The sequence below is a fragment of the Poecilia reticulata genome, linkage group LG16 (genome assembly GCF_000633615.1).
Source record: "Poecilia reticulata strain Guanapo linkage group LG16, Guppy_female_1.0+MT, whole genome shotgun sequence".
NCBI lineage: Eukaryota > Metazoa > Chordata > Actinopteri > Cyprinodontiformes > Poeciliidae > Poecilia > Poecilia reticulata.
The window spans coordinates 9,338,039-9,362,147 of record NC_024346.1 but is presented as its reverse complement, the minus strand read 5'-3'; the positions used below and the strand labels follow the sequence as shown (position 1 = coordinate 9,362,147).

General features: G+C 37.1%; 1 protein-coding gene across 3 annotated transcripts in view; it reads left to right on the top strand.

Annotated features, from left to right (window-relative positions):
- The window catches only part of fhl3a (four and a half LIM domains 3a), a 32,913-nt gene extending 9,653 nt beyond the window's left edge, over positions 1-23,260 (top strand). For 2 of the 3 annotated variants that reach the window (XM_008431091.1, XM_008431092.2), the window contains exons 2-6: positions 15,825-15,997; positions 17,299-17,479; positions 19,990-20,159; positions 20,278-20,464; positions 20,901-23,260. In XM_008431091.1, the coding sequence (XP_008429313.1) occupies positions 15,842-15,997; positions 17,299-17,479; positions 19,990-20,159; positions 20,278-20,464; positions 20,901-21,052 (846 nt within the window). In that variant the 5' untranslated portion in view covers positions 15,825-15,841 and the 3' untranslated portion in view covers positions 21,053-23,260. The remainder of the gene's footprint in view (positions 1-15,824; positions 15,998-17,298; positions 17,480-19,989; positions 20,160-20,277; positions 20,465-20,900) is intronic. The other variant, XM_008431093.2, reaches the window with a different exon arrangement.
- The last annotated feature ends 849 nt before the right edge of the window (positions 23,261-24,109 follow it).

Genomic DNA, 24,109 nt, shown 5'->3' with positions numbered 1-24,109 from the left:
ATAGACCACATATGTGATTTGTTTCCGCAAGATTTCCACCATTGGATTCTTCCAGTCCAGAAATTGTAGAAATACTTAAATATCTTATTAATTTACTCAAATGTGGATTATATTTAAACTTGACCTAAATGACAAAGAGTCTGCATGCTGTTTACGTCTGTTTTGGGTTCTTTGCTTCCCTTATAACCATGGAAGCCAGAATTCCCCCTGGATAGGAAAAGGAGCAGGATAAAAGTGAAATAAGGTCGGTAAAGATTTGTTGTTGATAGATTGGAAGATGTTGACCGGTCTGCACTGCGAAGCAGGGTAATTCAGCCATGCTATCAGTATTTACCAAAGCACCTGTTCTTTCTTTGTCTCTCCATTTAACATAAGCAGACGGGACTGTGCATTTTATCACTTGTAATGAATTAGGTGGGGGAAGATGAATGGTGTTTTGCATGAGTGCATGATAAAGAGATCCTGGTGTGTGACACTAAGATAAGGGTCTGAAGGATTACAGCTCTCTTTGTGCAAAGTCAAGAAAGTAACTGCAGCAATTCTGAACTTGAAGGCCTTCTTAAGACTCAGCTGCTAAGATTTGCTGTTAATGTTAATAAAAATGTTTTGTTTCTTTTATAGCAATGATCATTTTTAAAGCGACATATAACAATGTCACTCACTCTTCATTGTAGGGCTATGTTGGATTTAACATGAAATTCTTTTTAAGGTTCATGAACAATAAAACCTCCCTTCACAAGCGTTCATTCATGGCCCAGTTGATTGATACAAAAACTCAAAACACAACAGATTTTGTTTTGCTGAAGGTTTTATAGAACAGCAGAACAACAGAAAAGACTGAGGCAGATGTGATCAAATGTTGCCGGCAGTCTGCACTCATGGCAGCATGATTTATGGATAACTCTAAAGTGAGCTCAGTGCAACCTCAAAGTCTTCATCTACACACGTCTGTGTGTAGATGAAGACTTAGCTTTCACTGTCACTTAGCTGAAAGCTAAGTGACAGTGAATAAACCTTTTTTGCTCATTAATCTTTACCATTGTATTAATCAGCTGGAGGTTTTGGTAGTCATTAGTGTGCATTTGCTTTCCATCACACAAAAATTGTGTTGCTGCAACATCCAGTGTGGGTGTCACTCATTTATCAATAACATATTTGAAGGTCAGTGCAAACAGGGAATCATATTTGTTTTTTAGTAAGATAAAATACTGTTCCCCATTTCTGTCTGCCTCTTACCCAGACTTATATTTGTGCTACAAATTTGGGGCATACCAAACTTTTTGTGACGTATTCAGAGGTTACAGGGTTTGTACTATCTATCCCTTCAATAGGACATATTCCAGCAGCACGCCTCAAACACAGAGATATACTTGGCTGGTAAAAAAAAAAAAAAAAACTCATCCAGACCCCAACCTTAAAACTGGGTCGTCATTTTCAAATCCACCATGTTACGTGAGAGAGACTGACATATTTGCTGTACTCCACTCAGCTCTCCTGTTATCTGCTAAAGTCTTGCTCTCTTGCAGACATTGACACAATTAGATAACTTCTCGCGTCTCTGTGCCTCCTGTTGATTTCACGTTAAACCCATCAATTATCATGAACGTAGCTGTATGCGAGTCCTCTTCACATATTGACAGTGTGTACACTGTCACATGTAAACACTGATTGGGAAATACAAACCGATTGGGAATACAATACAAGCCGATTGTGTTTATATTGTGAAATACAAACTTTTTGAGTTTTTTTACTGACCCACCGAATGCCTCTAAAGCATTAGAGGTCCTAGTCACTAATGACTAGTCAAAAATCATTGGTCAAGAATTTTCAGTCTAAGAAAGGCGGATTCCAGCCACCATCTGCTTCTTTTTTTCTGGATCTCTAACCCATAATCACATTGTGACGGAATTAAAAGGGGTGAGTGCATCACAATACCACTTAACGTAAGCATGTCTTTCTCTTCATGAGGTGTTGAAGACAAAGATGTTTGATACATACACCAGTAGTAAATACCAGCTCTTGAGACTAAATTCATTATCCACCTGCCATGTTCTGATCTTAGCACTTTGTTTTAAAAAACTCATTTCCCATATCCATCAGCTTGTTTATACTTATCAGTATATTTTATGCAACCAGTAAGACCAGGGATCATGGCTAGGAAAAGTAATTACACTCCACAGGAAGTCCCCACAAAAAGACTCAAAGTCTGCATGTGTGTTTGCAGCTGCTCAGTGTATGTGCTTTCCATGTCCGTGTCACTGCGCCACTCAGTTTGATTGCTGTGAGTTTTTTCTTTGATCCCTCTACAGCAACCTTCATCTTTGTTTTCATGAGTGTGAATTCATGCATCCCCTTGGAGGTGTTTGGCAACTCGCAGAGCCTGCAGGTGTGTCCGTGTCTCCCTGTCTTAGTCCTTGTGCAGGACAGTGTCTGTGTGTTTATACATAATAAGGCTGTTTTTCATTGTAACTGTGTGCTAGTATGTATATGTGCGGCCGTCTTTTTGAGAAGTTCCAGAGACAGCTCTGTTTGGGGTAACAGGAAGAAGCACAGTGTGAATTCATAATGTCTTGGACATTGCTATCAGCCCTGCACGGGTGGACCGGGTCATTGCCCAAAGAAAAATAAAGTTGCTTTTTTTTTTTTTTTTTTTTTAGCAAAATACCAGTGTAAAGGAAGAAGATAGAAGACACGATGTTTTTATGACAGGAAATAGCTCTGAATGATATGTTTTAGGTCAACCCTCAATTACACGTGAGGTCTTCAATTTTTATTTTAATTAGTTTTTAAAAATTCTATGTTTTGCAGTATTGTCTCTGAAATGTATGTTTAACTTATTAAAAACAATCAGTTTCCAATGTATTAAAGTCCTTTTTTTCTGATATGTATTCCTACAACACAAATGGTTGTATTTCTCATTTCTACCATGCTCTCAATAAAACCTCAGGGTTATGACCTAAGTTAAGACCATACAGCATAAAGTGTGACTGAATGTCGCTGCCAAAGCTTTATGATCCTCAGCAATGTAGCCACTGTTTACTTGTATCCATAGCGACAAGTCAGAGAAAGGAAAGTTTGACTACTAAACTGGAAATGACTTATGAATTGGTCATCCCTGGTCTCCCCAAATTTAAACAGTGTTATGTTTATTCAGCCAGTTCCTCTAGATTTATAGTCTGTGGTGGACAAAGCTGAATCCTGTGACTTAGAAAGATATTGATAGATAGAATTGAACCATACACATCACATGATTTAATGCCACTATCTGAAGTTAAATCAGGCCAAAGTTCTCTTATTAGAATTAACCAGATTATTTATATTTGCTAAATGCCAGAAAACTTGGTGAAGACATTTTTTTGAGATTTTTTTTTTTAGAAGCTCATTTATCAGTCAGTATCAGGGATAATTGTTTCCAAGACTATATGTATGGGGTCAAACCTTTTGTGTTTCCTTCCATAAGTGTCTTTGTAGTAGTTTTATGGAGTTCTGGTCCATTCCTTCTGACAGAGCTTGTGTAACAGAGTCCGATTCGTTAGATAGGCTGCCTTTTCAGATCTACCCACAACTTCTCCATGGGAATGAGATGAGGACTTTGTGATAGTTGCACCAAAACATTGACTTTGTTGTCCTTAAGCCACTTTGGAACCACATTGTCTGCATGCTTTGTGTCAACGTCCATTTGGAAGACCAATCATCAGACCAGGACATACCTACAAAAATGAAGTTGTTTGTACCTGTGTGCATTTTCAAACGGCAATCTGGCTTTTTATGTTTCTTTTGAAGTAAAGAGAGTTAGATTGTGAATGATGACACTATCTTATCAGCTTCAGCCAGCATCTTCACAAGATCTTTGGCTTTTGTTCTGGGGTCAACATGAACATTTTGGACCAAAACCTGTTCATCTCTGACTTACAGAACCTGTATCCTGCCTGAGCGGTATGATTGTTGGACATTCTTATCATGTCTGTACTTGCATGTGATTGTTTGAACAGATGAATGCAGCACTTTCAAGTATCAGGAAATTGTTCCCAAGGATGAGCCAGACTTGTGCAGTTGCACAATTATCGTCCTGATATCTTGGCTGATTTCTTTTGACTTTCCAATTGTGTTAAACAAGAAAGCAGTGTGTCCCAGCTGTGCCCTTAAAATCAGGCGCCGGTGTACCTCCAATTAACTCAAAAATAATTGATACTGACCAAATGTATGTAAACTTATGAATTTTTAGAAAGTTACAAAAATTGTCCAAAAAATATTATTGCTGAGTTCTCTGGCATTTAGCAAATAGAAAAAGTTTTGGCAATTCTAACTAATCTAAAAAAATAAGTTTAGTTTGATTTAGACAGACAGAAAAAATATGTATGTCTTTTTAATCATTGTATCTAAATATCTGTCTTTAAGTATTGCTAAAAATGTGGATTTTTCTTGCAGTGTAACAATATTAATAACAATATTACAGAAGTTATACAGTTATATAGTACAACTACCTTAAAAATAGATTGTTTCATAACACTCTTAATATTCATGTCAGAGGATGATGGGATGTTTGTTTACACTGAAAAAATAAGATTTTTGGTTTAGGCTTGACCCTTATGGTCTGGTGCCATGTCTGCCGCCATGAGTTATAAGTCTGATTGTGCTATAAATGATTGCTTGCAGCTTTTGCATCTCTTTCATTGCTGACTTTGCAGTCTGTGAAACTTTTCACTGCTTTCTTGATGCCCTGCGAGGTTGTGCTGATTCAGCAACATTGAGAAAATATCTAGGAAGCATAAGGAACAATTTTCTATCCATAAGTATATAAAATAAGTGACGATGATCTCTCACTGGACTCTAAAGAAGGATCAGACTATGACATCAAGTAGTATTCTACCAACTATTACATGAATGTCAATTCTAAATGGTTGTATTTTCAGGTGGATAATGTATATTATATTTCCAAAAAGCTAAACACACAAAAAATATTAATTTTTCTTACCTAAAAATTATTTTTTAGGTAATTTGAAAAATATACTGTTTTATTTTTTCCTTTAAAAAGTACACAAAACAGCATGCTGTTGGCTGATGTGTTTAAAAAGTACTTGACCTGCTGATTAGTCATCAGAATTGCTTAATGGCTGATTCCCATCTCTGTCAAATTGAATGGATCATTACTTTAAGAATGGTATAAACACCATAATGCGAAAATAAAAGTAGCTTTTATGGCAAATATTATCATCCTCTCATTAGCCATTAACAGCAAGGTCAAAGCATTCTCCAACTCTTATGTCTTCAGATTCTTGTGGTCTTAAAAACCCACATCAGTTCGTCAAAGGCACGTGCCTCAAATCCAAGAATGTGTAAATAGAGGGAGTTTTCCAAATTGGCCCCTAATTTATTTTTTTGTGGGATCAGACAGTTTAGAGAACTCGGCTTTATAAGTTGGAACAATTGACCTAATGATATATTCGCTGAGTTTGCCTGGCAGTAAAGCAAAAGCAGTTAGAAAGAAGAAAAATATATTTTCCTGTTTTGTCACTGAAGGTATTGCATCAGAATTAGGGGTGGTCTTATGAGCACAACATCCTCTCTGGGGGGTTACAAACTAGTTACTAAATCAGCCAGCATGCCAGTAGAAGTATTCTGACCTCACTTAGCATACTTTCCTCTCGACTCTCATCTGAGACTGTCTCTTGTGTAGGCCTTCCTTAAAAGGCTCATTCAGGTTTACTGTTTTGTTTTAAAAGAATACTCTTGAGTAAAATACAGCATGGTGTAAAAAGGGAAATGGTGCTCTAGTTAAAAGGGATGGCTTCAAATTTCAAAAGAATTCCCTCACCTTTGGAAGAAAAGGTTAGGATGGCAAGGAGGATGTGAAGATGAAATGAAAGTGACAAGTCACTTAGATGTAATGGGTTAATTTGAATGACTGATTTGGATTAGTCAAAGAGAACTGACAAGTAATCTCAGAATGACAAATAGTTTTTGACCTTATTGTTTTCTGACATTTGTACTGTGAAGATTATCTTTTTGACAGTTTCTTCCTGTCATTTGAACATTTTTTGGGAAATTCCAGCACAGAAAAAGGAGAAAAAAAAGGACACTCTTCCGTGGATTTTGAAAGCAGTGACACTCCACTGGCACACAGGAGTTAACTGCATAGTTTCGTCAATGCAAACCAGATGTCAAGCACTAATGTATGGCAGTGCTGTTTTTTTTTTTCCAAAAGGAAGACAAACGTAGGCTAAAAATGTCCTCCAGTCATGATGATATAGAAATAAATACAGTCATTTCAGTTTCAAACTTCCTCTCAGGGTGGTTGGGTCAGTACTGCATGGTTTGCAGTAATTGCAATGTTATTGTTTGGCAGAGTATTGTGGAACAAGCTTTTGGAAAGAAAAGGTGACATGAGCCGTCAGTCACTTTTTGTAGTTGAACTACGGTGCTCTGAAAAAGTATTTACCCCCATTACAACTTTCCTCTGGTTTTTTTTCTCCACATCAAAATAACTTAATGCTACACCAACATATGTTGAGTAATTGCAAAAAGCAGTTTTCACATGATTACTTCATTTAAGGGAAGAAAAAGCTACCCAAACCACCATGGCTGTATGTAAAAAGCAATTGCTCCTTTAACCTAATAACTGGTTATCCCTTCCTAGCAATGAGTCTTTTACATCACTGGAGAAATTCTGGTCCAGTCTGTCTGACCATATTGTTTTAATTTAGTAAAGGCAACGTTTTATGGAGCATGAATTTTAAAGTTGTCCCACAGCATCGCAATTGCATTTAAGTCAGGGTTTTAATTTGGCCACTTCAAAACTTCTGTTTGAAGTCTTTTGAGCCATTAAGACATGAATTTACTGGTATGCTTCAAGTTAGCTTTCCCTGCTACATAAGCGAACTGCACTTGAACTAAAGGCCACAAACTGAGGCTGGACATTTTACATCAAGATTTTATAACAGAGAGCAGAGTTCATGGTTCCATTGATTGTTGCAAGTCGTCGAGGACAACAGGGCCTTAGATGGAGAAGTCTTTGGCACACTATTGGAACAAATTTGATTGGACCTCTCCTGGGGTGGTTCACCCCTGTTCCAAGCCTTGGAGACTGATTCTCCAATGTTCTTGACTTTTTCTTATATACATTGTGTTAATTTTTAAGGTCTTTATTCATGTTGTCAGACAAGTTCTTTTCAAGTTGTTTCCTAATGCTATTGGTCAGGTTGTTGTTAATTTATGACTTAACAAGGGGATTGAATATATTTTCATGCAGAACTAGGCTTGTTTAGGTCAATTTCTTCTCTTATTAAAGGATTATATATACTCTGCTTATTTTGTCCAATATTGAATTTGGTTTGATGATCTGAAACATTTAATAGTGTCACAAAAGCTAAGCAAGAAATTTGCAAGGGGATACATATGTTTTCACAGCAGTGTATGCTGGAGTGAGCATAGCATATGCTGTTATTTTCTTTAGCAGATCCTTGAGTCTAAACTTGCCAAACAGCTGTCGCAGTATAACAAATTTGTGTTTTAACTTTAGCTAAATAAATGTCAGCACTTTATCTACCAGACCTTTGTTTATCTTTTGCAGATCTAGTCCATTTGATAAATGAGGTTATAAGATTTTACACCACAAATAGCTCTTCTTTAACCCTGTCGTGGGCACTGTATACAGTACAGGCTAATATCAAGCCATATCTCCACAGTAGCATAGTTATTAAATGTTGCCAAAGAGAATAAATTACAAAGAGCAAAGTGACATTTTCTGCGACAGGTAGTCATTTTCTTCCCTTTTGTTTATGATGCTGGCTTTGACTTGAACCTTTTGTCACCTCCCACTCAACGCCAGGCGGTGTTTAAGAGCTCAGGCACAATAACAGGTTTGTGTTCCAGTGTCTGGTCCTGCAGCACGTACCTTGTCGTCAAGTCTGACCCAGCTCACACTGTGGAGCAGCCTCAGGTGTGCCTGGATTAACCTTAGTCTGCTTATTCTCAGTCACTAATGTTCTTACAAACCTTTATCATCTGGGTAATGTGCCGTTGGCAGACCTGGTTATCATTTATCCAAGAAGGAGAAAGAACAATTATGACAACATTCATAGTTAATCCCAATATTTACCAGCCCTATTTTAACAGTGGCTCAGTTCCAAACTCGTAGTATAAACTCAGAGGACTGTAGATTGCTTATAAGTTAGCACTCCTGTTAAAAATGTGTATTAACATAAATAACTCTCTTAATGCAGAAAGATCTCTCAAATCTATTAGGGTTCTAAAAAAATTAGCTTTTAATGTCAGTACATTAATTTATTCTGGGGAGGGGAAAAAAAAAATCACTTGATTTGTGAGTGCCTAAGAAATTCTAATTAGTTTTTCATATTTTCTTGTTTTACTAAGATATAATGCTGACGTAACACAGAAAGAATGAACATTCTATTGTAGTCTACTGAACCTGAAATTGTGTGCTTTGGTCAGATCAGACCAAGATGTATTTTGCTTCCAAGTAAACAAGCGGCATTCAGGTTGATTCAGTTTTTTAATCCTTTGTGTTACCAGAACCAGCCATCAGAAGTCTGTTTAAACAAGACTGCATGTTTATAAAATGAGTCTGTATATAGATCCTCTTCATGAACAATTTCCTCTCTTCCTGTGATAAGATTCATTGCCTCAATGTGTCCTTTTGATTATTTCTCTACATTTATCTGATCTAGTGAAAGCCAAAACACAAAGCTTTGCAGTATTAAGTAATTTGTAACCCCCCCACACACACACACACATTCACACACACACATTCTCTGAGTCCAGCTCTGTTTTGCATTACTGTGACCTGGAAAATCCAAATGTTTTTATGTTATTTTTTTTATAAACCAATTAGACAGCAATTAGTTGTTGTGGTTAGTTTTGTTGTGACTCTTAAGTATGTAATGTGCTGAAAAACATAAAATGAATCCCTCTGATGCTGTGTGGTAATTGTCTTTTTCTGAACCATTTGGGAGTATTTCAGCCATTGTGTTTAGTCAGCAAAAATAAAATTCTTTCAAGGTCATGAGGTGGAAAATGCATTTGACCACATCTCTATCAAGGGGCTTTCATGTGTCTCAGGCTTTAGTTTACCTCATTTTGAAGCAAGGAATGATGTTTTATCTGTTCAAAGATGTTTTTCCTCTAAGGGGTGTTATGTAAAATCTATTTTTTGAGCTTTAAAAATATAAATAAAATAAATAAATAAAAGTTATTCCCTCATGAAAACATACCTACAGTTTTGCTTCTATTCTTTCATGCAGAATCCATGAATTTCCCCACTCAGCTCCTTCAGACTAGCAGCAGCAGCAATTAACAAATACCTGTTGGAAATGGGTGCCTGCTGAGCTTATTGTACACATTACTTCTCAGTCCAATACTTCCAAAACTGGTTGTAAACAGCAAGATGGAATGCTATTATTGTGATGACATGCTGAAGGGGGAGTATTGGAAAGAATAGGAATTTCTTAAAGAGAGTCCAAATTCATTGTGTCAAATTGTGAATCAATTTTTTCTTATGTTTGATATATGTAGTATTTCTATAACAACTGAAGGTTACAATTACTTGATTGTTCTACGAAATGGTGCTATGTGCCTGGAAAATACATAATACTGCCCCATTGAGATATGTTTTCATAAGATATTGATCCTGCCCAAAGGTTGAATTTTCTCCTTGACCGTCACATTTTCTGGATTAATTTGGACCTTTTTAAAAAAACAAAACAAAACAAAAAAAAACACTTGAGTATTTGAAGTGTTTAAGTTCAAATGAGTTCAAATACTCAACACACTTCTTCCACTGGTGTCTCAGTCGATTTGTTGCCAGAAGATCCGTCCAGACAAAAGCGATCAAGTGCCCTTTTAAGCTGCTACTTTGGAAGTACATTAAATGTTACTGAGCACAGTAAAATCCACACATGCTGAAGTATCCACTTTAACTAAATAGCCCCTCAGTCATAATAGGCCTATAAAACGCAAACCTAACAATTTCAGCAGTTAACCTTGCGCTTATCCACTCTGGCTTTATAAAACACCAAACTACTTTATTACAAACTTTTGTGCTGAACTTGGCTATTTGAAATCGCATATCAGACAGAGACGTCTGGATCAGTGGGCAGATGTATGGCTCGATGCCAATGTCTACAGGTTCGATACCTATATTTCAAGAGAGAGATCACTCCCAACTCAGAGTAAAATCATTACCAGTCAGCTTAATATAGAACGGAAAATTCTACTTTTCAGTACTGTAACTACATATTAGACAAACCTTAAAATAAATCCAGATGCTTGAAAAAAAAACATCCATCATCAGGATGTTTCATAATAAAAAGGTCATTTATAATAAACCACTTAGTTTCCCAAATGTCATATATAAATAATGAATGTGAATTCCTGTCATTGAATATATTAATCTTCATGACAGGCTGAATTGAAATGTAGAAAAAGTTTGAAAGGGATATTTATGGCGACCTCCTAGCAGGATGTTTGTATAATTGAGTTAATTGTGAATGACGTCATCATGGGACGAGAAGTAACTCATCACCGCAGGAATATTTCTGTTTTCATCAGGATGGTTGGGCAGAAACGTTGTGCACACGTGACAAATCAGATCGTCTACTACCACACTGAGACATAAGCTGGCTGAGGTAGGATGAGCTCTCTCTGTGACTATGCTCATATGGATGGATGTCAAGCTTTATCTAGCCTTATTTTCCACTAGTGGATGGAAGAAAAGTGGGAATGTGGGAGACGATCTTCTATTAGGTTCCTAAGGCTTTTCATTTAGAATTAGGCAGCTAGTAAGCAAAGTTTGAGCTGGGGATTTCTGGCCTGTGGGAAAGAAGTGAACTTGGTGCATGCTAACTCTCCAGTAGCCGTCCATGACTGTTTCTCAGGGACAGCTTTGATGTTGGTTTGGATGCATCAGTCTGTTCTGCTGTGTCTCACAGTTGTCCCTGAATATGACCTTCTTCTGCCAATCAGGGAGTATTGTGATGCCTAGCAAATGCAACCTTCACATTCTTGCCTTATCTCATATCCACATGTGCAACAACAAGTTAAGAATCCAGCAAGCTGCTTGTAAGTGATATTTGTGCAAGTTCACATGTGCCTAAATAGGCAACAAATTTTTTTTTGCCTTTGTGCTTAGACCAAAATGTTTGCATTTATACAAATTTATTTCAAATAATTTAGTTGCTTGTCAAATGTTGCATTATTAGGAAATTATGTTTTTCTTTAATAAAAAAAAACAAACAAGAAACTTGGAAGCATAAGTATGTTGTGTTACATTTGATTTAAATCTGGCATAATGCCTGCAGATATGAATGCAATTATAAAATATATAATTTGAAATTTAACACTAAAGTATTTTTGGAACATGTTACACTTTTTCAATTACCAATATTTTGATGTACAAAACCCATTGTTATGAGTGTGATATGTTTCAGTAAAGCATAAAATAATGCAACTGAAGTTTACATTACTGGCTGCAATCTCTTCTCCATCTTTTAATGGTGGCTCCCCTCTGCATGATAGGCTAAAAAATTGTTGTCTTTCATTGTTTTTTTTGTTTTATAATTTTCTGATATATATATTTTCATTGTTGTATTGCTCAGCACTACGTAAAACACCTTTTTAACGATGCCAACATAAAGGCAAGATGTGAAATAGTTTAACCCTTGTGCATGAGAGGACTGAGGCAAACGTAGAGGACTGTGGCAAATGATACAAGTTTTACGTGTGTGGGGTTGGTTGGACCCCATTTCTAGACACAAGGGTTAAGAGTAATTTAACCCTGAACAGAAACACCTTACCAGATACATTCATGTTTATTTTTCATGCTTATAAATTTTTGTCCTACCGCCATTTAAAGACAATAACTGCAGTTCTCTATGAGAATATGAAAAAGTTACATTAGTAGTCATCTGGGACTGGTAGTAACCAAATTGCATGTTACGTTGATTCTTTAACGTCTTCTTGAATCTTTATGTCTGAATAGTTATATATTTGCAATACATAATTTGCTTTGTGATGCCATTTCAGGAAAAAGTAGGAATTTTTCCTAAAAAGGTAAAAAATATATTTGAGGCCCTTTAAAGGTACTAAGATTATGTGCAATACTAACACAGACTATCTGTAATAATGCATACCATTGTATAATCTTAGGAAGGTTGAAAAATACCAAAAATAGCTCAGGACAATAAACGCGACTCTTTGTTCTGTGTTGGTACAATAATGATTTCCTTGAAAAAGCCCACAACTTTCCCAGGGGCCTAAAATCAGTCATAGCTCTGGTATTTTTTAGGATTATTAGTAAGGTTCTTAGTCTGTGAGCACTGGAAATAAAGGAGATGGACCTCTGCTGGGAAGCAACCAGAGTAGAGACTGTAAACAGCGCTGTGAGAAACACAGCCTCACGTCTGGAACCTCTTCTCTCTTCTCTGTCGGGTCAGCAACATGTGCATGCACTCACGTCTTTGTCCGTCACCCCTGGGGTCAGTGGGTTGACGTCATGCCCCCTCTCTGTGAGACTGTGTCATCAGAAGTTCATTACAGGCCTTACTTTGGCTTGTCAAACACTGATACTGGAAGCAAATCTGCAGACGAAAGATGAGAAGATCTGCCAGGAAAAACAAACTCTTCTTTATGGGGTAGTATGTGTTTTTTAGGCTTTCTAGTCTTTTTTTCACAGTTTTTCAGCCTTAACTGATGTACCAAATCACTAGATCTCCCTCAGATTTTTTTTTTTTTTCTGAGAACACAAAGTATGAGGGGAAACTGTAATATTTTGTCCTATAAGTATCTGCCCCTTGCTGATTTCAACTGTTTTTACATATTTTTTGTGACCTTTAAATGTTTTTGATCCTCAAGCAATTTTTTTAATCAGACAAATACAATACAATACAAACAATTTTGGAGTGATTATTAGATTTTTTTTTTGGGGGGGGGATCAAAGTCTTTCACATTAGTCTGGCCTTATGCAATGAAAGTCTCCCTAACCCTAGAAAGTAGTTGTACCACCAATTGCAATGGTGAAAAGAAGTTGTTTACGTTACTCTTGAAATCCCCAGACAAGTTTTGACCCTACAGAGCACCCGTCCCCCACACGGCTCCACCAGACTAGCAGCAGCAGCAACAAGCAAATGTGATGGAAATGCATGTCTGTTGAGCTCTGAAGAACATTTGGCATCAATGGATGTCAGGAAGAAGCATTGTTGTGATAAGATGAAGGGAGAGTTGCACAAGGTTGGAGGTTCTTAAAGAGTCACAGGCCAATTTCAAGAAATCAGATATGGCTATGATGCAAAGTCAAGTCAAGTTTGATATGTGCAACATTTTCATAACAACTGAAAGTGACAATGTTATTTGATTGTGCTATAAAATGCGGCTATGTGCCAATACATAATAACCCTTCATTACCAAAATACAGCAGAATAGACATTATTCATCAGGATTTTTTACAAGCAAAGTTTTTTTTTTTCATTAACAAATCTTTCAGTTCTGAAACATTCCCACAGGATGACATACCACCAAACTGTTTAACTGTCAGTACTGTGTTTTCTTTTACTGAAATGCTGTCTTAGTTTGGATATGATGTAACAGACAGAAGTCGGAACATGATTTGTTGCTTATGACTTAATTTATGTTATGAAACATCTTCCTTTTAACTGGTTTTGTGGTTCTACAGGTGGTAGTCAGACAGTAGTCAGACATGGGTACTGCTTGTCCAATTAAACAACAAAAATGTGGTTAATCACAGTTAATTCAGGATTTAAGAAGGAGCAGGGCAGCATTATATTTTCATATAGAACACGTTATTTTGAATAGGTATAAATTCAATTATCTTTTGAAAACTTTTTTACTAATTTTTGTCAGAATCAGAATGCTTTTATTGTTATTGTACGGAAGCACAACTAAACAATTTCAGTACAGCCTATCCATCCAATTCTGTCTAATACTAAAATCAGTTTTATGATCTGATTGGTGTGGCCAAAAAGCAAACACAGAATACATCTGTAAGATGAACAATTATTCTTCACCGTACCGTATATCAAGTAGCATGTGCTAGGATGTAAAATTGTCTCTACTTAGTAGTTTCTGAACTCACTCTGGCAGCATTTCTGGCGTGCTGATACGTAAATTATACATGCGCATTTAGAGGGCAATAAATATCTTAGCAGTACAATTTGCTTTGAAAATTAGTGTTGCTTTTCTGTCATTGTGAGTCATGCCTCATCTCGTTCGCTCACCCGGCAGGCGCAGACAGCACATTCTGTACCTTTTTTACCTGGCACTGCTGATTACAACATGATCCGAGTTCTCCTTTTTAGGTATATACCTTGTTGATCTAATCTCTTCGTAATCTTGATGTGGACTTATGGTTGCAACATTGCTGGAATTTAGGGATGGATGGACTTGTGAAATTCAGCGGATGTTGAACACATGCAGACAAGTTCATTGCCTTAATGTTACATTTCACAGACCAACCACAGCTGCTCTCTCAGATATTTAGCCATAACCTCCAGATGGATATTGTAACATGAGTGATTAGATATTTGTGATGTATTTAGCCAAGACTCTGAGTACACTTAGAGATGTTGCTGTAGTAATGTGAGCTACAGTGCTATAAACACTGGGCTGCAGGGCTGTCGTGAGTTTAGACTTCATAATTAATGTTTTAAGGTCACAGAAAGGGGTGAAAGTGCCTTGGGGAAAGATGTGTCATTCTACAGCAAAAAGCCTGTCAGAGGGCTTCATGTAACGGCTGAGAGCAGGTAAACTCTGTTGGATCGTGACTTTCTCACCCCGACTCATTAGGAGCCTTTGTCTTGCAGAAGGCTCATACAGAAACTTGATTCTCTGTTTGATGATGGATTGTGTGTAATTTGTCTCGTTTTGTTCTTTTTCCTTTTCTCCTATGTCACTGTGTGTTTTTGTGTGGGAGTGTGTTTACATGCCCCCTTGTGTGCTTTTGTGTGTGTATTACGCTTGAATGTGTAAGATGGGCAGCACGGGTCTGGTTTGAAGTTTGATTGATTGTTATATCAGTGTTGATTATTATTCCTGGGTGGTGGGAATGGATATCCAGCCGTGTGCTCTGCCAGAGGACCGGATCACTTATCACCGGGCTGCCCTCCAGCCATGTCGTAACGCTTAGGCAACCTGATATTGTTGCCGTAATACTCTCATAATGTTATTCTGTGACTTTGTTGTGTGCTCCGTCATGGTCAGGGGGCCAACAAGGATGGTGGATCATGCACCCCCTAAATCTATGGGAATTATGTAGTTTTACCTTTATTCTGAAAAGGAGCTATTTGTTCAGGGATCTTGGTATTTATATTAGGGCTATAACTAATCAAGTACTCTACTGAATCAAGTAGTCAGGTTTATGTGTGCTTCCCTGCAAGCATTAGATACATAAAACCACATGATGTATCGAGCAAGAGATTCTGAACTAACAGTATCATTCAACACCTAATTTACAAAGACACGCAGACAGTCGAACACATTAATACTTTATACATATTTATAGGTGTGTATTGTGTAAGATAAGCTTTTTGTCCTTACTGTAGTTTTAGCAGCAGATATTTATTCATCATTTTCATTAAGTTCCATTTTTGGTCATGGTTTCGTCTAAGCTGAGAACAGCCAAATATTTTTGCTATAGCATCTGCTATTGCTGATGCTGTGACTCTCCCTCCATTCCTTTCCACATTTTCTCATCCTCATCTCTGCATCTTTCTGATTTATTTACTTTTTTCTTTCATTTGTTTTTTTTTTTATTTTTAAAACACTGTTGTCCTGACCTTCCTCTTTCTGGGTTTCAGGTTTTCAGAAAACTACAATGGCTGACCGATTCGACTGCGATAACTGCAAAGAATCCCTGTACGGCCGCAAGTACATCCAATCTGATGACAACCCGTACTGCATCCCCTGTTACGACAGTCTGTTTTCAAACACCTGTGATGAATGCAAAGAGCTAATTGGCCATGATGCAAGGGTAAGGCCTTCATGCTGACATGACAAGATGTGTATATAGCAGTGCTACATCGTACATGAAAAAAATTGCACATAAAAAAGGATGTTTCCAATCCAATCCAATCCAACTTTATCTATAAAGCACTTTAAAACAACCACAGCTGTACACAGCAAAGTGCTGTACATTAAAACACAACATAACAATAATAAAAATTAAAAAAACTCTTACAGTTTAAAAACAAACAAACATACAATTTAAAACTAAATCCTGCTAGAGTTAAAAGCCAAGTAAATTAGATGGGTTTTAAGACGACCTTTAAAAGTGGTATGAAAAACCTCATATGTAAATTTCTTTGCTGTGTCCTTTACGTGGCTTCAAAAAACTGCAAACAGGAGTTCTTATGTACTTCTACTAACAATTGCTTTCTTCTTGCCACTCTTTGATAAAGATCAGGTTTGTTGAGTGGTTGACTCGACTCCTACCTGAGCTATTGATTGCTACAGCTTCTCCAGAGTTAACATGGTCCTCTTGAATACTATTCTGATAAGTGCTTTCCTTACCCAGCCTGTCAGTTTGGGTTCAGATCCAGCTGTAGCTTCATCCATTCATTTTCAGATTATGGTCTGAACAGTGCTCTAAGCTGTCCAGAGTGTTTGGGAAATTGTTTTTTTAACTTAGCTGCTTTAACCTACTTAACAACTTTCTCCCGTGACCTGCTTGTTGTGTTTGTTGGTTTTCATGGTATTGTTTGTGCACTAATGTTCTCTAATGAATCTCTGAGACTCTCACAGAATAGCTGCACTTGAACCGAGTTCCAGTTGCATAAAGGTACTAAATAGGAGACTTCTGAAGACATTTGCTTGACTGGATGTCATTTAGGAGCAAAGAGTTTCTGAAGACAAATTTTCTTACCACAACTTTTACATTTCTATTTGTTTTTGTAAACCCTCTTCCCAGCTTTGTGGCAATTAGTGCTGGTCTGTTGCATAAAATCCCAATAAAAAAACCCCATTAAATTCTGTGGTTGTAACCTAACAAAATATGAAAAAAGCTCCAAGGATTTAAATTCATTTGTAAGGCACTGTAGGTTCGCCTTGTTTCGCTTGGCACTCTGCGCAGAAATCTGGTTGTCACTTTAAAACTCCTCTCTGCTCCTGTTGTAAATATGGGTCCATGTTTACTTTATGTCTTCCTGTCATTCCCTTATTTGGCCTGTTTGATTCCCAAGTCACTGACAGAGAGACTTCATATCTGTGGAGTTTTTACAGCTGTAAAAAATGACTCCCACTCTCTTCATTGTCTCTTCCCCTTTCCGCTTCTAGGAGCTCTTCTACGAGGACAGACATTATCACGAGCATTGTTTCCGTTGTTTCCGCTGTGACCGCTCGCTGGCAGATGAGCCCTTCACCAGCCAAGATGACGCGCTGCTCTGCAACGACTGCTACTGTAATGAGTTCTCCTCCAAATGTGTCGCCTGTGACAAGATCGTCATGCCAGGTGAAGGTGAAAATAGATTGTTTTTTTTTTTTTTACAAATCCGTTGAAATTGTTTGATCATTTTATTTGAAAGATGAAAAAACCATAAAAAGATTTGGGAACTTATGAAAATATTTGTTTTACAATGCATAATTTTATTTTCCCTCATGTACAAAGCCTCATTGTTCCTCCTCTTAAATACCATGTAGTATGCAAACTCGAATGATAATAGGCAAATGATTTCGGAAAATACAGCTGGGTTCAGTGATGAATGAAAGTAGTTACATATTAGATCAGACAGGTGAGAGGAAGAAAATTCAGAAAAAAGAAACAGAAAAAAAATAAACAAGCAGGTGCCAAGGATGAATGTAACCGTTTGTCTCTCTGGATCACTTGTTGTCTATAAACTGAATCCTTGGGAATGGAAGCCTACAAGCAGAACTAATGACAACCGGAGATAAAGAAGTCAGTTAGCCAGCACCTATTCAGCACCTTACAGATCCCAGAACAATTCCACTGCTGTTTATTTAGAAAAGCTCAAGAGGCTCAAATTCAGAGAAACTGCTGATAAAATGTTGTTGAAATTTTATGTCAAATGTAGACTCTTCCAGCAATCTTAGGAAAAGTTTATAGGAAAAGACAGTTACCACAGAAAACAGTCAAACTCTTAGTCGTGCTCCTACTGATGTAATTTCAGAAAACTGTGATGTTTGCACTGCTGTTTGGCCATTATTTTGTGCATGCTCTGTTCTTTATGTCTTCACCAGATTTGTGGCATAGATTTCACTGAATACATGAAAACAAAAACACACCCATTAAGTCATGCAACCACAATGAAAAAAAATCACATCAAGAAAATTATTTCCTAATAAAGCGCTCCAGGGCCTGACCAGATCAAGATCATGTGTCTGTATCAGAGGGTAAACATGTTCAGGTTTGCATTCCCAATTTAATAAGTGATGTTGATGAATTTGATGACAGTGGATCAGCGCATTCCTTTTCCTGATTCACTCAAAGAGGAAACACATTGTTAAAATGTGATGCTTTCTTCTGGCTTAAACCCAAAGATAGAAGTAAAGCTGCTGACCGTTAGACATATTTTATATAGCAGCTGTTTATGGAGGTTCACCAGTTACCTTTTTTTATCTTATTTGTTTCATGGTATTAGATACATCTTATTTAGTAAACATAAAGGTAAAAAAAATACTCTTTGGTTAAAAAAAAAAAAAGAAGTGACTTACTTCTTGTTTAAAACTATCAAGGTGTTGTAGTGTGAACAACCCAAGTTTCTGCTGTCGTATCATTGTTTTATAAGGTGTCAACTTTTAGATTAATTCGATATTTTCTTTCAAAATGGGGTACAAACCTGCTGAAAACATGAACACAGAATATGATTTATGACTTGTTCTGTTTTACTTCAGCAAAACAAAATGAATTCTTGCAGCATTCAGATGTTGTGTGAAGAATTGTTGGTCGCAAACTCATACAGCATTACCTGTCGCAGCAGGTAATGTTGGAACCCCTTAACTATCACAACTACATGTTTACAACATTAACATTTTATTTTTTTTACTGTCGTATTTAAAGTGATTTAACTTCTCCAAATCACTTCATAATTTGCTCCCCACTGTTAATGTTCTCAAGTTGATATCCAGCCAGGATCCAAATGTACAACAAGCAGATTCACACCCCCAGCTGACACGAAAGCATAAATGAACTCACAGGGAAGTTGTGAAATCATCTTTAGCAGAAGCTTTTAACAAGATTATTTGACTGAGCTGCTTAAATGCTCCCATTGTCAGTGATATTCTATTCATCCTGGAGTCAAATCCTCTGACAAATACAGAGGCTGTGTTTCCATCCCTGGTCCCTACCATCTAAAAACGTATCTCAAGTTTATTTTGGAATCTAAAACTATTTACAGCACAGGTTTTCGTGTCTTATTTTTCAAATGAATAAATACGTTTAAATACATAACGATCTAGGAGTATATCTAATTTTCTTCTTTTGCACCTCTGAGGAACACTCTTTGGTTGTTATAAAACTAGATTTTAGACTTTCACATTGGTCCTTGTTTTTAGCTGTGCACAACAAAAGCTCTATTATCCACCTTGAGCCACAGTGAGTCCTGCATGAGTTTGTAATCTGGAAAGACTTTTGCAGGTTATTTTCATGTTTTTGATTAGGGAGCAGTGCGGCACAGAAAGTCTGAAGCACTGAAACGTAAGCAATCTGTGGAAATGTCAGCCCCACATAAACCACTGGATCACAGCATAATAAACTCAACATCCAGGGGATTTACAGGAAGATCAATTGGCTTGCGTCACAGAGGGAAAAACTGTATTACTTTTGTTTTGTTTAAAGCTTGCTGCCACTTTCTTGCCATAGAAAAGAACCATGGGTCTGTGGTATTTGTATTCAATCAGAATATGAAATACAAGGATTTTTATATGCTGCTGTGCAATCAAGTATCTTATTTCCCATTTTAAGTGAGCACCCAGTCATATTTTATTCCTGTCGGTCTCCGTTTTCTGCAGGTACAAGAAAATTGGAGTATGCAGGCTCCACATGGCACGAGGGCTGCTTCATTTGTCACAGCTGCGAACAGCCGATTGGCTCCAAGTCCTTCATTCCAGACAAGGACGACCACTACTGTGTGCCCTGCTACGAGGAAAAGTTCGCTCCCCGCTGCACGCGTTGTAAAAAGGTCTGTAAATCTGTCAAATATCTACAGTATAACATGGTTTCCATTATATAAGGCAGAGGAAAAACTTTTAAGCTGCAGAAACCCATGTGAGAAATGATCCCACATTTGTTCTGTTAAGGCCCTGGCTAAAGGTGGTGTGACCTATCGGGATGAGCCGTGGCATAAGGAGTGCTTTGTGTGCACAAACTGTAAGACGCAGTTGGCGGGTCAACACTTCACCTCCAGAGATGACAGCCCCTATTGTCTGAAGTGCTTTGGCAGCTTGTACGCCAAGAAGTGTGAGGCCTGCAGCAAACCAATTACAGGCAAGATGAAATTACTTTTCTTCATCCAATTATGTACATTTGTGAAAGTCACAAACAGTCCCTTAATATTTAAGAAAGCTTTATCAGTTGGTGTGCTGTAGGTTAGAAGAACATTTTTTTGTATGAACTGGGAAAGACTCAAAGAGATAAAAACTTGATTGAGCTTTAAGGGGAAAACGTAGGCACAAACTGAAAATAAAGTTGCACAAATAGGAATAAAAATAGGAATATTATTCCTCATCTTTCATTAGGGCTTAACATATACCGTGAAGCAGTTGTTCGAATAGCCTAAAAATTAAAACCCATTCTAGATCTTTTCAAACAGAAAAATGCTTATTTGGCTCAGACTTCACTACGACCAAGTCTGCCTTTGTGCAACTAAACTCATTTAAAAGATCAATCAGCAATCTTTTAAAACCCAGACTTCTTGTTCTAGGATTTGGAGGAGGGAAGTACATCTCATTTGAAGATCGTCAGTGGCATCAGCCGTGCTTCACCTGCTCCCAGTGCTCCATCTCTCTCGTGGGCGCTGGCTTTTTCCCTGATGGCGACAAGATCCTGTGCCGTGACTGCAACAGCAACCTATAAAGCACTTACTTGACCTGATCTCACCATTCCTTTTGTTCTTCAGCAGCTTTTTTAAACAACCCAGATGTACCATGGAGGGTAACAGGCTAAAAAATATTCTGCCTCAGGTCGTTTTAACATAAAGACATTAGTTTCTCAAAAACCTTGTCGCGTAAGAGGAGCTGCGCATGTTAGTGTGCAAAATCGTGATGTTGCAATGTTGTTTGCACACATCAGCGAAAGTTAAAGATTGAGTGCCTTATTACAACATTATTTCTATGTTATTTAGTGTTTAGGTAAAAATCTGCAAATGCTTGCCACTTTGCCAAAAATGTCTTAATTAATATTACTTCAGGGCTCTAAAGAAAATACACAGAACACTGATAAAGTATAAAAATGGCTGCGGTCTATATTTCAGTTGTATGGTGGAGTTACTATTCTAATGCTCTTATAACTGCAGGTCCATGCATTTTGAATGTTGCTTTTTATCACCTTTCTCTTATTGCATTATTATCTTATGCCTTACCTTATGCATTTTGAATAGGTTACTGTACACAGTGACACAGAAGGAGGTGTGACACTTTTTGTAAAAAGTGGTCAAACATTGGACATACTTTTCCTTAAATTTAAAGTGAAAACATGTAGAAGATTTCTTGGTGTAGGTAGCTTTTGGTTTTCAGGACGTTTCATTTGCACTTTGGAAAAGATGTGCTTTTGTGCTTTCATTATTTACTGTTATGTGCACATAATTACACAGTTGAAACACATGGCAAAAGCAACAGATCTCTTTTGCCACGTGTCTGCCTATCTTATTTTACATAAATGTTCAGTTCTGCCTTCTTTTTTTTATATTTTAATGTGCATTTTTATTATCTGTTCACAAAGAGTCAGTATGTTTAACTTTGAAAGAAAATGCAAAACTGTCTTGCATTGCAAAAGTATACATGCCTTCATTTGCCACTGTTTCATTACTTAATTTGTTGTTTTTTTATAGCTAGCTCCAGTCATGTATGTCAAAAATTACTGTGTTGCATCAAACTATTTGCAGTCTTAGCGATTTCTTCTGTTAGTTTTTTTTTGTTTTTTGTCACACATTTTAAGTCATCAAGCAAAATACTTATATTTGAAAAAGATAGAAAAGGCAGTTTTTACATCATAATTTTATGTATTAAGGTAGAAACTCCATATACCTGATCCTCTGTGAAAAGTGGACACTTAACAACTGGCTTTTTAACTCCTGGTGGCAGCAACTGTCATCATGCATTTGCATTAAGTGGAATTTTGTCCAACGGTTCTATGCAGAATTGTTTTATTTCAGTAACATTTGATGGTTTTCCAGCGTAAACTTATGTTTTTTAAATTAATTCCACAACATCTCAATTCAACTGAGGGTTTTGACTTGGCCACTCCAAACGTTTCTTATTGCTTTGTTTGTTTTTTGAGTCGTTCAGTGGTGGGAATATTGGGATGGTATAGATTACCATTCTGCTGCATAACCAAAGTGTACTTTTAAAGTCACAACTTGACAAATTGATAGCCAGATAATTCATGGTTGCATCACTTATTGCTGGTCATCCAGGTCATGAAGCAGCAAAGCAGCCTCACCATCACTTTACCACCATGTATGACTGTTTGCATACTGTTCTTTTTCTTAGGGGCTGTTATTGTTATGCCACATGTAACAGGATGCACATCCTCCAAAGAATTCTAATTTTACCTCGCCAATCCACAGAATATTTTCCTAAATGTTTTGGGAAAGAAGATGTTGTTTTTGCAGATGAGAGCTGAAAGATCACCAGTGATTTTCACCTTGAAACTTTCCTATTGATACCATTTTCTTAATGTTAAATAATGAACAAGGACCTTAACCTGGGTATTTGAAGCCACTCATTTCATATGTTGGCTGGGCTCTTCTGTGACCTTCTGGATGAGTCACCAATGGACGTTTAGAGTAATTCTGGCCATCCAGCCACTTTTCAGAACTATTTCCACCTTTCCATGTTTTATATATTTGTGGATGGTGAGAAGATGGACATCAATGCCTTTGTTTACATTTTGCCTTTTTGAGCTTTTTTAATCCTACTTTATGTTGTCAGAGAGGTTTTATTTGTGTGTTTTCATTCTTTGTACAGGTCAGGCAGTAATTAAGGCTGGGTGTGGCTAGTTAATATTGGCCTTTCCAAATGTTTTGTTAATCATAGTAGATTTATAATTACTGAAGGGGGGCTGTTAATAATTTTAACATAGTTGTGGGTTGACATGTATAGCTTTTATCCCTTCTAAATGAAATCATTTGGAATTTTTTTTAATCATTATTCTGGTAATCTTTCTCATTAAAATTTGTTTGATGATTTCAAACTTTCAAGTGTGACAACAACAAAAAAACAAGAAATCAGTAATGAGGCAAATACTTTTTTTCTTTCACAGCAGCATAGTTATAATATTTGTTTTTGATTATTTCAGCTTTGATGCTGGTGAGTCAGAGTTGGCCAATACATGTTTTAAGATGGAAAATATGCCATCAAAATGATAATCTTTTTAATTTACTTTAAATCAGTTTGTGATTGTTGTGGATAAATTGTTGCTTCTATTTTTAAAGATCAATTAAATAAAGTGACACTGACTGATTTGTGTTTACAGCTTTTTTATATTTTTAGCTTTTGTGGTTATGCTGAAGATCTATTGCTAGACTAAGCCAGCATGGCTTTCTGGTGACTTGTGTTTAAGGCCTAAGCCAAAGAAAACCCCTTTGGAGTGATCAAAATGTCTTTCTAGGAAAGAAAGTGTGTGTGAGTCCAGAGAGGGGGTTTGAAAATGTGTGTGTGAGAGAAAGCATGCATGTTTAGAAGGAAGTAAAAAGTGAGTGTATTCATACACTAAAGATAATAATATGTGCAAGTACAAAATACATAACACAAAGAAGCGCATGTGTGTCGTTTTGCCCCTGATTGGACGTGAATGCACTCCTGTTTATGCTGAGTCGACTGTTTTCCTGCCTTGATGGAGTGCACATACACCAGATCCACTCTCCTGTCGGCTGTTGGTGAAATGTCCTCCTCCCTGCCTCTGTTTCAGATT